The 16,036-nt window shown below is 33.9% G+C and overlaps 1 protein-coding gene across 2 annotated transcripts in view; it reads left to right on the forward strand.

Moving 5' to 3' along the window:
• Positions 1–16,036, forward strand: part of ADIPOR2 (adiponectin receptor 2) — a 60,754-nt gene that overhangs the window by 15,426 nt on the left and 29,292 nt on the right. For both annotated transcript variants that reach the window (XM_023504632.2, XM_003771339.4), the window contains exon 2: positions 12,204–12,462. In XM_023504632.2, the coding sequence (XP_023360400.1) occupies positions 12,289–12,462 (174 nt within the window). In that variant the 5' untranslated portion in view covers positions 12,204–12,288. The remainder of the gene's footprint in view (positions 1–12,203; positions 12,463–16,036) is intronic.

A 16,036-nucleotide genomic window follows, 5' to 3' on the forward strand; every position in this document is an offset into this window, starting at 1 on the left:
AAATCTCTTTTTGACTTATCAGTGTCTCGTTTTGTTTCAGTATTGAACTTTTATTGGCCCCAGCCCCAGCTTAGGACATTGGAAAATGCACTGGTTTTTTACCATCCTGCAGATGAGTCATAGATAGGTCCAATTATTGCAAAAAAAAAAAAAAAAAAAAAAGACTCCAGTGAAATGGTTACTTTATATAAATTCAGACTATATATTTTCTTTGGGTTGAAACCAGTTACCATATCTTGCATAATTACCACTTTGAAGAGTGTTTAATTTGAATTTATTTGACCATTTTGCAATATTCATTATTCACACTAATCTCAGGACTTAGCTTTTATGCTTCGGAAGATAAAGAGGTTTTTAGACTCATGGTATCAGGTACCTCCTTTCCTTAAATTTAAGAATTGTGCAAAATGTTCTACACAGAGGCATACTTGTATTCTTTCTCATTACTTCCCAGACTTGAGTAGAATCAAATAAATTGTTGTATTTGAATTACTAGTTATGAAATTATATGTTGGGGGGGTACATGTAAAAATATTTCTATTGAAATTTAATTTTGAAAAATATATATATACATATATATGCATATATATGTGTGTATGTGTGTGTATATATATATATATATGAAGGAATATAGAAATTTCTATAGCATTGTTTCCTATGGATTTGTCAAGAAAGATTTGTGGATCTGGAATTTAGGTATTTGGTAACTGGAAAATTCTTTCTCCGCTGGCATTTGGAGAGGCTTATCTGACACTTTTTTCTTTTCATTAAAACCTGTTCCTCTTGAGGACTTAATATTAAGGCTGTTTCCTTTGTTTATGTGGCTTCATTCATCTACTCTTAGTCTTAAGTGCCTTTTAGGTAGTTCTCTCCTCCCCCCCCTTATAATTTGATTTCTTCTTAGGCTGCTTAGCAGTGCCAGATCTCAAGCTATACTACCTGATACTGGATAAGAAGAGTGGTTGATCACTGCAATCATTTATAATACAATATGCAGAAGTAAATGGTCACAGTAACCTACTTTTGATAAACCCAATATCCCAGTTATTTGGGGAAAAAACTCACAATTCTACAAAAACTGGGAAAACTGGAAAAAAAAACTAGACATATACCATTATCTTTCATTCTACACCAAAATAAATTCAAAATGGATATGTGATTCAGATATAAAGGGTGATAAGTAAATTAGGGGAGCAGTTAAAAAATTATCTTTACTGATCTGCATATAGGGGAATAGTTTATGACCAACCAAGAGATAGAAAGGATCATGAAAGGTAATATGAACTATTTTGATTACATTAAATGAAAAAGTTTTTGTTCAAACAAAACGAATGCAGCCAAAATTAGAAGGAAGGAAATAAATTTGCTTGTAAGTTTTTCTGATAAAAATCTCATTTCTCAAATATATAGGGAACTGAATCAAATTTATAAAAATAACAAATTATTCCTTAATTGATAGAGGATAAGGACAGGCAGATTTCAGAAGAAATCAGAGTTATCCCGAGTCATATTAAAAAATAAGCTCTAAATCACTACTGAATAGAGAAATGCGAACTAAAATAACTCTTGAGACAATCACCTTATACCTATCAGACTGGCTAATATGTGTTTCCCTTAGAATTTTAACTTTTGGTTTTACTTGTATAGAAATTTTAAAATTTTATATAATGAAAATTATCCATTTTATCTTATTTTATCCTCCTTAAAATTTGATCATGAACTTTTTCCCTATCCATAAATACAAAAAGTAGTTTCTTCCTTGGATCTTTAATTTTTTAATCTATATTCTTTATATCTAAGTCATATATCCATTTGGAGATAATCTTGGTATATTATTTGAGGCATTTGTATAAACTTAATATCTAGTGGTATTTATAAGGGGTCTCTGCATGCTATTCACCAAACATTTATTGAGTGTTTACTTTGTGCAGGGCAGTCTGTTAGGTGCTGGGGATACAGAAATAAATGAACAAAAAATTGATGTTCCAACAGGGCTACTTTTCTTTCCCTATCCTTACCCTCCACTTTTCAGCTCCCTTTTTTTTCCCATGAAAATATAACCTTCTGACATCAGGACTGGCCTTCATTTTGGTTGTGTTTGTATCTGTAGTATTTAGTACAATGCCTGACACTTGGTAAGCACTGAATAACTTCTTTGGGCTTGTTATTTATCCCTGATCTTATAAAGTTACATTCAAATAGAGACTGGAAACTAAAGAAAAGAGAGGACTGCTAAATTTGTGTTGTGTAGGTTTTGGTATGTGGAATAAGGGGAGATAGAGAATTCTACTCTGTCTTCTACTAATATCTTTTCAGTTTGTTGAGACATGCCAGAGTTTAGATTTTACTATCAGAACTTTTGGTAATGTAAGTTTCCTTCTACATAATGATGAAGCAACAGGTTCTTGATTTCGGAGGATTGATATTAGCAATATTCTGTAATAAGGTTAATTTCTGGTGTGAAATACCTTGATAGTATGTTTCCATTCCCCCTCCCCCCTTGCCCCCCATTTTATTCTTAAATACTGATTTTTTTTTTTGTACTGATTCTATTGGTCTGAGGCCAAGAAAACAGTGTGACTAATATAGTATGTCTTTGTATTCTCTGAATAACAACATTTTTGTCTCTGGTGCTGAACATAGAGTACCGTTGAGGACAATAAAAACATTAAAATGATTTGGTTTTACCACTCTAATATATTCCTTTAGTCATATATGGTGGAAGCAGATATATCTATCTAGACATGATTAAAATAACTAATTTTTTTTAAAGTTTTCACTCTTCCCTTGTTAAAGAATAAGATTCTAAGAATAGGGTTATGAGGTCTAAGAATCTATTGACAACATATGCATGGGTAATTTTTCATAACATTGTCCCTTGCACTCACTTCAGTTCCAACTTTTCCTTTCCCTCCCTCCACCTCCTCCCCTAGATGACAGGCAGTCTTATACATGTTAGACATGTTAAAGTACATCCTCGATACAATATATGTGTGCAGATCTGTACAGGTCTCTTGTATAAAACAAGAAGAATTGGATTCAGAAGGTAAAAATAACCTGGAAAGAAAAACAAAAATGCAAATAGCCCACATTCATTTCCCAGTGTTCCTTCTCTGGGTATAGCTGATTCTGTCCATCATTGATCAATTGGAACTGAATTAGATCTTCTTTTTGTTGAAGATAATCTCCTTCCATAAGTGGTCAGTTCACACCTTTGCTTGAAGAATTGTAATGAAATTACAATTTCATTGTAATTGAAGCAATTCATTTTGCTTTTGGACAATTCTAATAATTTGGAAGTTTTTCCTTACATTAAGCCTAAATTATTATTTTTTTTATTGTTGTTATTCCATCTCTCACTTCTAGTTCCTAGTTCTTTCTAGGGTCAAACAGAACAAATCTTGTTGGAATCTTTACTAAAGTGTTAAGACATTTCTTTACAAAGTGTGAAGACATTGGAGTTGATTTGATATGATTTTGGGCCAGAACTTGAAACAAGGTATTAGGTGGAACTGATTGAACAATGCTTGTGTTCAAACCTTTAGAGAGCTCAAGTATCTAAGTACTCAATGGAGTTCACACGAGAATTCAGGGCTGGCTTAGTCTGAATTCACACCTCTCTCAGGACCAAAGAGTACTCTGGGAGATAACCCAGAATCCCTCTCCCTCCAGAAGGTGGAGTTAATCTTTGGGAGATCACATAAATATAGGGAACTTTTGAAACTTGAGGCATTCTTCAGGTGGGACAGACTGGAGGTTGAGAAGCCACGAGACAGAGCTGACTGGAGGCTGAAGAAAGCAGAGGCAAGAGGCCAAGGAAAAAGCTGCAAGATCTCTTGGAGCCAGGAAAACCACCAACAAAATCTACTCTTACATGTGGCAACTCTTCAAAAGTTGAAGGCAGCTACCATATCCTTATTGTTTTGTTTTCTCTATATCAGTAACTTTCATTTAACTTAGTATTTTACAAATAGAAGTGTTTTAGTAGTTTAAAAAGTAGAGTGGGAAGTTTCATTTGCTAGTAATCCACTTATGATTTTGAACATGTTTTGTGTTTTTGCTTATCTCTTTCTTGGAGAAATTTCTGTTTTCCATCCATTCATCTTGCTGAGATTTAATCAGTCAGACTTTTAAATTAAAAAAAAAATCCTTGGGAGTTTATGGAATCATAATTTTAGAGTTGGAAGAGATCTAAGCCACTTCATTTTACAAAAGAGGAAATTAAGGCCCAGAAAAGCAATATCATTCCTGTGGCAAGGAAACAAAGGTCAACTCCAGTGCAGAAAGGCTGATTCTTTGAATTACTCTTGCCTATTTCTTCATTTCTTCTGCTTTTATTCTTTTAGCCATTTTGCTTTATTAGGACCTTTATAGAGATAGCAAAGAAAATGGATGCTGAATTTTTCTCTTTGGGCTTGATTAAAAGATTAGTGGAAGAAAGTATGACACCATTGGTTTAAGATGTTGGGAAATTGTTTAGATGTCATTTATCAGTTGTTCTGATAAGACGGGAAATTTTTAAAACTTACTACTGTATATTTGTATTTGAAACATACTTTATTAGCAACCATGGTAATAACACCTGTGTTTTGGGGGAGAAAACCTGTTTTGTTCCATTTATTATTAGACTATAATTTAATCTGAGAAGCAATTGTGGCATATAGTTCATATGGCATTAAGTTATTAAGTTATAGTATGAAGTCATAAGAGATAAGAAAAAACACAAATTATAAGTTAATGGTATCTATCACCTGCAAATTGGATGTATATTCATCTTTGTCTTTATGCAAATCCTTTTATAAAAGTATTAAATAGCATTGACTTAATGTCTGAACTTTGAAAGTATACTACTGGAGACCTCTGGCGATCCAATCAGATAGATACTGACTTAGTCAGTTAAGATTTTTTAAGTACTTATAATGTTCCAGGTACTATGCTAAGTTCAGATAATACCAAAAGAGGCAAAAGGTAGAGAGACCCTTCCTTGAAGGCGCTCATAAGCAAATGTGTATATTTATATATAGGGGATATACATATGTGATAAATAGTAATTTGCAGAGGGAAGGCACAGGCAGTGAGGGGATAGAGGGCATGATGGGGATGTTGGAAAAGCCCTCTTGTAAAACAAGTGTAGTAACCTTTTTTCTGACAACTATTTGGATATTTATAACCTAATCTGCAGTGTCTTGGTCTATATCCTGCCATTTGACCCACTGGAGAAGTGGTAATTGTTGTTTGTCCTTCTGGAAGAGCACCACAATATCAAGGAGGTGATGCCATGACATGCAAGAGAATTGGATTTAAGTGAGGGACGGCTGTGCAAGGTCACCTGCCTCGCTTTCCCCTCCTAAATTGTTCTCTAGAATGGTTGGAACAGTTCACCACTTCACTGGTAGTTCATTAATGTACCTATTTTCTCCTCAATCCCCTTGTAATTTCTTATAAGTGGTACCTGTAAGAAACAAATGCTTTAACAGAAACTCTGCATTGAAGCCAGGGAAAATTTTTAATTCACAGTTTTGCAAGAACGGTTGGCCGCACATAGGCACCACTTAATGCCATAAGTTGTAAGTCCTGTTCCAAAATTCAAGTCTCACTCTCCATTGGCTGTGTCATACAGAGTTTACAACCTATCTGGAGCATCTAATTCTCTCACATGAGTCCCTACCTTTAATCACATCCCCCACTGGTATTCACTTCCCCTTTTCCTTATACTTTATTTGATCATAGTTTCCTGTAACTATCGATGTAAGTAAACATATTGGCAGAAACCAGTTATGTGTTCTTTGTCACGCAGGGGTTCACAGATGTATGGTCATGTAGGCATCCCCATCCTGGTATAGAGGCAACATCTCCAACTACATTTTCTATAATCTCCCCTTTTCTTTTTATTCACTCTTAGTTGCACTTGCATCTTCATTTTGCCATAAGAAGATTCTAGTCCAGCTAACATTGTTTCAATTGACCTGTGTGACTCCTCTTACTCTTTGGAAATTGGTTGTTTGAGCCTCACTTTATTTGTCAAATGCCAGAGTAAAAGAAATGGGCAAATTTAATCAGTGTACAAGTGCTTGTCCAATTCCCAGGCAAAGTAGGTTGGAGAATGTCTTCTCCACCATACTCATCCCTGAGAAATTGCTAGAGCTATCCCTTATATTTCAACTTTGAATGCATGATGTCCTTCGTTTTGGAGTCCTTCACCCTGCCTTGAGAGATAAACCAAGTGATTTCCCATACTTAGATTTGCGGCTAGTATAACTTTAGTGTTTCCTTTCTGTACAGAAGGGAAAAGAAAGGACAAAATCCTGTAATTCTCCCTAGGGGTATTGTTTTGGAACAAGAGGACCATGCATTTGAATTCACTTTTATGTCTTTGCATGTCTAAGGGGAATGATATTATTTGGGTGGTGTTGTGATTCAGTGGCACAGGCATAGCAGTCACTTTGTTCAGAGTTTATAGTATATTTTGCCCATTTTACCTAGACAATGGTCTCTCCATATTCTATTTCTATCTCTATTTTAAGTTCTTAACTTTGATTCCCTTCACAACCTTAGGGTCATTTGGAGGTTTTTGTTCCTTCACTAGAGGCACTATGCAGTATGGTTTTTCTGGTTCTGAACCACTGTTCTAAATCTTGCTACTGGATCTTGGTCTGTTCATCTATTCCAAATCCATAGGTCTGAATTTTTTGTTTGTGGGAATATCTAATTTCTGTGGATTATAAATTCCTTAAGGACAGAGTCATTTTCATCAATATATTCCTAATATTTAGCACTTTGACACTAGGAGTAGAGTTTGGAGCTATGATTTCATTAGTAAATGAGAAAATTTCCTTTATCAGTGCTTTTTCCCTTCCTTGGCTGTCCAAACCCAGTGTTCTTGTTGTTAGTACTTCTTTCTAACTAACTTACTAATTAAATAACTAACTTTCTAACTAAGTACTAAGAAACTAAGAAAATCATGACAGCTTTGACAACAATATGTAATATTATATAGGTTTTCTTGAAATGGAAATTTATTATTTTATACTGAATATTATCTGCTGTGTATATGGCAATGCTTTTTAAGTTGGTAAATTCTGTTCTTTTTTTTTCCCTTTGATAATTTTAAAAAATTTTACACTTAAATTGTCTTGTTTTCTTCCTGTCCCCTTTGCTTCTGTCTGCTCATCCCTTCCCCCTTATTTCTCTATAGACTTTGGAAGGTGCTTTACCTTTCATAGTATATATTCAATGTTTTCTGTTTAACTTATTCCTGATGTGAGTAGGTTTTCAGAACTACTAGCCCTCGTTCCCCAAATACCTCTGTATCTATTCTTCTGCACCTCTTTGTATGACATAATTACTATTTTTATCTTAACTCTTGCCCAATTTTTCTTTTGAGCTGCTCTGTTATTTTTGGCAGTCTTAAACATATGCTATACATTTCCCATGTTAAAAAAACAAAAACATAAACTATTTGTCCATGTTGAGTTCCTTGACATTGATCTTTTATATTGACTTACATGTTAAGTTTTCTATTAAGTTTGAGTTTGTCTAATAGAAAGTCCTGAAAATCTGCAGTTCATTGAATGTCCATTTTTTTCTCATTCAATATTATAATTTTGCTAGATAAGATATTTTTGGCCACAAGTCTAGTTCTTTTGATTGTTAGTATGTGATTCTAGGACCTGTGGTCTTTTATGGTGGCTACTGATAAATCTGAATCAATTCTAATTGTACTTCTAGCATATTTGAATCATTTGAGCATTATAGGTTCCAATGTGCAAAAAAATGGCACTAAAGAAAACAGATAAGAAAAACAGCTAGAACAATTTTGAGGCCATTGAGCCCAAGCATTAATCTCATATCTTAAAGAACAAAAGATTATCATTTTAAAAAGAATCAAAATAGTATTACCATAGACAAAAGAATAACATAGATGTACCCACATATGTTATTCATTCAATTGTGTCAGATTCTTTGTGACCCCTCGGATCATATTGTCCAATTTTTTTTCTCATTCTGTATTTAAGTGTAAAATTAAAAAGTATCAAAGGGGGGGGAAAGAAAGGAGAACAGAATTTACAAATTTAAAAAGCATTGCCATGTACACAACAGATGATAAGAATATTCAATATAAAATAATAAATTTCTATTTCAAGAAAACCTATATAATAAATACTACATATAATGTCAAAGCTGTCATGATTCTTAAATTTCCTTGTTGGTTTTCTTTTGTTCTTTGCTGTTCATTTTTTACTTTATTTCCTTTCCCCTTCCCCTCCTATCCTATCCCCTTACCTAAAGAAGTATGGATATATAAACACTTATACACATACACATACATACATAGATATCTCTAAATGGACACATAAAACACAAATACATTTATACACATATATGTAAGTCCATACTTTATTTTCTCTTATCACCTATTTCTCTGAAGATGGATAACCTTGTCCTTCCCGAGGTCAAGTCTTTGCATGTTTTTCTAAATCAACCAGCTCATTATTTCTTACAACAGCAATATTCCTTTCAGGATTCAAATAGCATTGTCCTTCATAGGATTTTTGAGATTAATTTGGGTGTTTACATTAGTCAAAATGACTTTGTTGTTTAAACTTGTTCTTAAAAAAAATACTGCTATTATTGTATATAGTGTTCTTGGTTTTGTTCCTTTTAATCTTTTTGTTTTGTGGAGTTTTTTTTTTTTTTCATGCTATTTTAAACCCATTGAGCTAAACATTTCTTAGTAATGTTTCATCAGGAACATATACCATATTTTCTTTTTTCTTTCTCTTTTTTTTTCTTTCTGCTGAGGCAATTGGGGTTAAGTGACTTGCCCAGGGTCACACAGCTAGGCAGTGTTAAGTGTCTGAGATTAGATTTGAACTCAAGGAGTCCTCCTGACTTCAGGATTGGTGCTTTATCCACTGTGTCACCTAGCTTCCCCCATATACCAAATTTTCTTTCCAATTAATGTACATCCCTGAAATTTCCAGTTCTTTGCCACCACAAAGAGGTGCTATAAATATTTTTGAATATGTAGGTTCTTTTTCATTTTCCATAATTATCTTGGGAAACAGTCCAAATAATGGTATTGCTGAGTCAAAGTATATAGACAGTTTAATAACTCTTTAGGTATAATTCCAAATCCAATAATGTGGTCGCTTCCTCCCTTCTATCGTTTTAGCCAGTCTGATGGGTTTAAAATGATATTCCAAGTTGGCTTTAATTTTCATTTCTATAGTCAATAATGATTTAGAACATGTTTTTCACATGACTATAAATTGTTTTAATTTCTTCTTTGGGAAAACTGTTCATATCTATTGATCATTGGAAATGACTTGTATTCTTCTAGATTTGACACACATTCTTTATATATTTGAGATATGAGACTTTTTAGAACTGTCTATAGAATTCTCTTTCCCCCCCACCTCAAGTTTTCTACTTTCCTTTTGAACTTGGCTGTATTTATTTGTTTTATTTGTACAAAACCTTTTAAATTTAATATAATCAATTATCCATTTTATACCTCACAATACTTCCTGTCTCTTATTTATTCAAAAGTCATTTACCTATGCATAAATCTGATAGGTAATATGTTCCATGTTCTTCATATTATAATATCTCTCTTTATGTCTAGGTCATTTTGACCTTACCTTAGTAAATGGTGGAAGATTGGTCCGTGCCCAATTTCTACCAGATAGCTTTCAAGCTTTTCCAACAATTTGTAACATAATGAATTCTTATCTCAAATATATGCTTTGTTTATACCAATGATCCCCTCCCCCCCAAAAAAAAAGTAAGATAAATGTCTTCTTGTATCTCTTCTTTGGGGTGAATCTTTGTCATAATTTTGCAACGCTTACTATCATTTGATTTGTTTTTTTTTTCCATTTAATATGGTTGATATTATATATAGTTTCCCTGATTTTGCTTACTTTGTTTCAATTTCTCTTAAGTTTCTCTGTGTTTGTATTCAGCTTTCTCTTCATATTTTATACATTAATATTCTGTTACATTTGCATATCATTCAACCAACATGCATTTATTAAGATCTTATCTTATTAATAATCATGCTAGTTGGGAGATGAGGGGATGATAACAGACAGAAATAAAGTTCTGGCTTCAAGAAGCTTATGTTCTGATGAAGAAAACATGTAAATCAGAACATAGAATAGATGGGAGGGAACAGAATAGATGGGAGGGAACGTTGAAGTGATGGGCACTAACTGAGTGACTTGGGTGGGTGGGTGGGGGAATACTAGGAAAGGCCTCCCTGAAAGAGGTAATGCTTGGATTGTGTCTTAAAGGAAGTTATAAATTTTAAGAATCAGATTAGGAGAAGGATAAGGATGGAGAGCAGGTGGAGTGTGGAGTATGATGAACAGCAAAGTATGCTGGTATGGTTGGATTGTAGAGTGTACATGCCAACGAAAGCATTTCTATTTGAGGTAATAATCACAAGAGTTTATTGAGTAGTGTGGTTAAATGTTCATACCTGTATTTTAGAAAAATCAATTAGATATCTGGGTAAAGGATGGATTGAAGTGGAGAGAAACTTGAGGCAGGGTTCATACTTTTTAATATAGTTTTTTTCTCATTACATGTAAAATTTTAAAACATTTGTTTTTTAAAAATTTTAGTTCCAAAATTTTTCCCTCCATCCCCTCATTGAAAATGTAAGGAACTTGATATAGGTTATACATGTACAGTCATGCAGAATATGATTCCTTTTGTGAAAGAAAACAGACACAACAGCAAAAAAAGACAAAGTATGCTTTAATCTGCATTCAGATTCCATTGTTTCTTTTTGTGGAGTTGGATACTATTTTTCATCATATATCCTTCAGAATTGTCTTAGATTATTTTGCTGGGAACAGTTAAGTCATTCACAATTAAAACATGATATTGCTATTATTGTGTCCAATCTTCTGTTCACTTTGCATCAGTTCACTTAAGTCTTTCCAGGCTTTTCTGAAAGCATCCTGTTCATCATTCCATCACTGCCATAATAATATTCCATCACATCCTTCCATCACTTGTTCAGCTGTTCTCCAGTTGATGGGCAAACGATACCACTTTGAAAGTTAATTACTGGACCATAATTTGTTTAGCCATTCCTCCAAAAATGGTCATCATTTCCCTCCCTCTCATTCTTTTACTCCTACTCCCTGCTGAATGGGACCATTCAGGAAGCATTTATTTTATGGAGTCTATCATATCTACTCTTACTACTTAGGATCCCATTCAACATCCCCATAAAACATCTCTTGTGGCTACCATTTCCCTCTATATTCAGTTCAACTTGATAATTTATTAATAGTCTATTATGTACTCTGTGCTAAGTGCTGGGACAAATATGAAGACAGACATTTTCTTCCCTTTAGGAGTTTACAATTTAGTGGGAGAAGATAAATAAAAAGAAGCTTAGTAAGCTGGGAAGGGAAAGGAGACACTAGGAGTTACTCTGCCCAAGGTCATCTTGGTGTATAGAGTTGAAACTAGGCAGACCTGCAGATGGGAAGTGGAATAAGTTGTCAATTCAGTTTCTGCCTTTAAACTTCAGTTTAAAGGAAAGTTTTGGGAGAAATTTAGTTCTCTGTCCTCCAGACCTTCAGTCACAGGGAAGAAGAAGCTCTCTAATTAGACTGTAACCTTGAGGGCAGGAATTCTTTGTTTTTGTATTTATGTCTTCAGAATCGATCAGATTCCTTGGCACATACTAATTCTCAAATACTTTAATTTATTCATTATATTGTTAAATAATTTTGTGATTCATAATAATTAATAATTCTATTTCTCTAGTACTTATTAAGATTTCCAAAGCACTTTGCCTTCATTGGCCTTGTAATATAATTATCATAAGTATGTTTATCTCCTTCTCTCCTTTTTCATGTGAAGAAATAGATTTATGGAAGTTAAATCACTAGTATTACCAAATGATTAATGAGAATTCTTATTTGTTTTCTGACTCCAAATCCAGCACCTTTCTGGTTATACCACAATGCAGAAATATTTAGGAAATAATTGTAAAATATAGTTATCCTAGAATATTCTAAGATTTCATTGTCATGCCTGTGTTCCTGCTATGACTAAATTCTTATTTTTAATCTTCTCAAATTCTTCCTTTACTTTTTCCTTTCCTTTTTTTTTTTTTTTTTGTTTTAATTAAATTTTTTTACTTCTAAATTTTATTTAATTTTTCTTTTCCTTAGGGCTACACAACTGTTTTGCGAGAACATCCTCCCAGAAGAGGGAACAGAAGGAGAAACATCTTTGTAAAAAAGATCTTGGTATCCCATGAACGAAACAGCAGATCTCGTATCGGGGTGCAACAGTACTCCGGAGCCAGTTACACGGCTCAGAAAAGGTTACCAATTTGATGTTTCAGGAAAAAGTCATAATGATAACCACCAAGGAGAAGATCTGGGGCCTCTTTTAGTGGCATCTGTTCCCTGTTCCCAGTTCAAAAAAGTAAGTAGGTGATACAAAAGAGTTGCAATTAAGATGGCATAAGGGATCTTAGAAGATCGTCATTTAAAACATGATCATGACTTTGTAGAAAAGAAACCATTAATAATTGTCACTTTTTAGGGTAGGAGGATTTTGGTTTAACATCTTGTGAATTTTCTTGGAAATTATAATGTCTTTGGTAGGTTTTCCTTTTTTGAAGCTATTTTCACTTTCTCTTTATGACAAGTAGAAGTGGTGATCACAAGGTTGCTCATTGTGTTGAACACTGAATTTAAACTCATATTGTGATCAGCTAGGGCAGATTAGAATGTAAATTGTAAAGCTAATTGGCCGTAATAATATTTTTTCACAGTAACCCACCTTCCTCTCTTGCCTATGTTTTGGTTATGAAGTTCCTAATAGACTTTTGGAACAAATGCTGCCAACTGGGGATAGTACTAGCTATTGAAACTTGTTTACTGGTCATATCTTGGTGTCAGTTCAGTTTGGAAAACAGAAGGAATTGCTTTTTGAGATTTAGTTTTGTGTATAAAAGGGAAAGCAGTTTTAAACAAATCACATATAGAGCAAACAAAACAAAGAGTTCTAATGTGAGAATAGTGGGAAGAAGTTAATTTTGTAGATCATTTATCTCTTTAAATTTTATTTGTGTGCTCAGGAACAGTGATACTATAAAAACAAAAAGTATACAATGAAAATGTAGCATACTGTGTGACTGTCCATTTTTGTTTGGAGTGTTTCTGTTTGGTTCATAGGGGAGACTTCCATCTTTTTTTTGGATATCTTTTTGGATAAATACCTCAATGGTATTTTATTTTTCCAAATATATGCAAAGATAGTTTTCAACATTTTTTTTTTTTTTTGGCTGAGGCATTTGGGTTATAAGTGACTTGCCCAGGGTCACATGGCTAGGCAGTGTTAAGTGTCTGAGGCCAGATTTGAACTCGGGTCCTCCTGACTCCAGGGCTGGTACTCTATCCATTGTACTTAAATTTATTTCTCCTTTTCTCCCTTACCTTCATTCCCAAGAAAGCAAGCAATTTGATGGAGGATAAACATGTAGTCCTTTTAAACATATTTCCATGTTTTTCATATTGTACAAAAAAAATCAGACCAAATGAAAAAAAATACAAGAAAACAAACAGCAAACAAACAAACAAAAAGATGATAATACAATGCTTTGATCCATATTCAGTTTTCGTAGTTCTCTCTAGAGGCATATGGCATTTTTTATCCCAAGTTTATTGGAATTGAGACTTTATTTTTATTAGCATCCTGTTGGTTTGGATTTTAAAGACTTTTCTCTCAAGTAAACATTCTAGTGGACCAGTGACCTTTTAACTAATAACAAACCAGAAAAGTCCTTATGCTGAGATTCCAATTTTGTTCTTGGTCTCACTTGAGAAGAATTTATTAGTGGGATTTCTGTTTAATGCATACAGTGGACAGATAAATCATAGATTAGAGCTGGAAAAGACCAGAGGAGGCATCTAGTCCAAGCTTCCTTATTTTATAGTTATAAAAAAAAATAGATTCTGGAGAGTTAAGTGGTTTGTTCATTGTTACAAAGATAGTAACCAACAATCCCAGAATTTGACTCCACATCAGATACTCTCTCTTTTGAATCACAAGTTATGAAATATCTTACCTATCTGTAAATAACATGATAGAATAAGGCCTTGAAGTTTATTCTTGGAGGAGACATGTAGGATCTATATTTCCTTCTATTCTAGTATATAAAGTAATATCGCCTGGAATCATAACCACATAAATAGGGGGTCATATTACTGGTTGTAAAACACTTTGAAAAGAACATGTGACTATAGACTTTCCTTTTATAAGTCCTTTCTATTTTATAAGGTGCCTTTAGCAATATCATTTTTTAAATAATAGCTTTTTATTTTTACAAATACATGCCAAGATAGTTTTTCAACATTCACCTTTGTAAAACCTTGTGTTTCAAATTTTTCTCCTTCCTCCCCCCACCCGACAGCAAGAATCCATGATGGGTTAAACATGTGTAATTCTTCTAAACATTTCCCATATTTATCATATTTATCATGCTGTGCAAGAAAAATCAGATCAAAAGGGAAAACAAAAACCATGAGAAAGAAAAAAAAAAAAAAGCAAGCAAACACCACTACCACCAAAAAAAAAAAGGTGAAAATATTATGCTTTTATACACATTGTCTCCCAGCTCTTCAAGCCCTACAAAATTATCTCCAACTTTCATCCTTTAATTTTTACTGACTGGCCATCTGTATCCTTTTTTTCCCCTTTATTCCCTGGCAATTCCTTCCTGTTAGTCTCCTTCTCCTCTTTGGGCTTAGTAACTTCACTTTCTACTGTTTCTCCTGCCTCTCTTACTATTCTTGTTTCCTTTACTGATTTCTCTTTTCAACCCATTCAGGTAGGTATTTTCCTTGGTCTTTTTCTCTTCTTTATATATTATCTTTTGGTCATCTTACTTCATTGGCTTCAGTGATCACTTTTCAAATCCATATCTCTAGCTTGGACTTCTCCTAATCTCCAGCTTTTCTTTTCCAGTTGCCTATGGGACATCTTTCCTTGAATGTCTTATCAGTATCCCAAATTCCACATGTTCAAAAGTTAACTTTTTCCCTAAATCTACTTTTCATTCAGATTTCTCTTATTTCTTTTAGTGGAACTATCATTTGTTTTGTCTCAGAATTCCAGTGGCAAACTTTTAGTTTAACTATCAGCATTTTAAATGACTTGTAACCTAGAGTAGACTTATGAGCCCTTTTCAGCAATTAAATATCAGTTTGACAGCTGTATGGAAAATGAATGGGAGAGATTGGAGGCTAGAGACTCATGGTCAATTAGTTGGTGAGCAAATATTATGTACATACTGTGTGACAGGTATTGTGTTAAGAACACAGCATGCAGTGAAAAATAAAGATAGTCCTTTTCTTTAAGGATCTCACATTCTGAATAGGGAGACAAACACTAAAAGATATGTAGAGAATAGATGAAAGGTGATCTTTGAGAAGGCACTAGCACAGAGCATTCCACAGAGTGGAGTGGAGGGGAAAGAAACAATTAAGAAAGGCTTCCTACAAAAAGTAGGACCTAGGCTGAATCTGAAGGAAGCCAGGGAAACATAAGGGATACAGAATGTGCCAGGAATGGGGAGCAGTTAGTGCAAAGGTACTTAGTTAGACAGTGAGTTATTGTATGTGAAGAACAGTAAGTGGAAAGGAAAGTGCAACAAGAATGTAAAGGAAGGAACGAGCCAGGTTGTAAAGGACTGTAAATGCCAACTAGAAAACTTAATTTGTCCTGGAAGTAATAAGGAGCCATGAGGGCTGGGTAAGGTGTTTGGATGGTGGTGGGAGGATAGTTCTGTGCATTGGGAAAAATCACTTTGGCAGCTGATTATTGCAATAATCTAGGAGTGAAGTGATAAATGCTCAACAAGGATGGTAGCTGAGTATGTGGTGAAAGGGTTGTATGTAAAAAGATGTGAAGGTAAAAATTGTAAGACTTGACAACAGATTGAATATATGGGGGCGACTTACTGAAAAGTTGAGGATGACACTTGAGTTTTTAA

This window comes from Sarcophilus harrisii, chromosome 5 (assembly GCF_902635505.1).
Source record: "Sarcophilus harrisii chromosome 5, mSarHar1.11, whole genome shotgun sequence".
Classification (NCBI taxonomy): domain Eukaryota; kingdom Metazoa; phylum Chordata; class Mammalia; order Dasyuromorphia; family Dasyuridae; genus Sarcophilus; species Sarcophilus harrisii.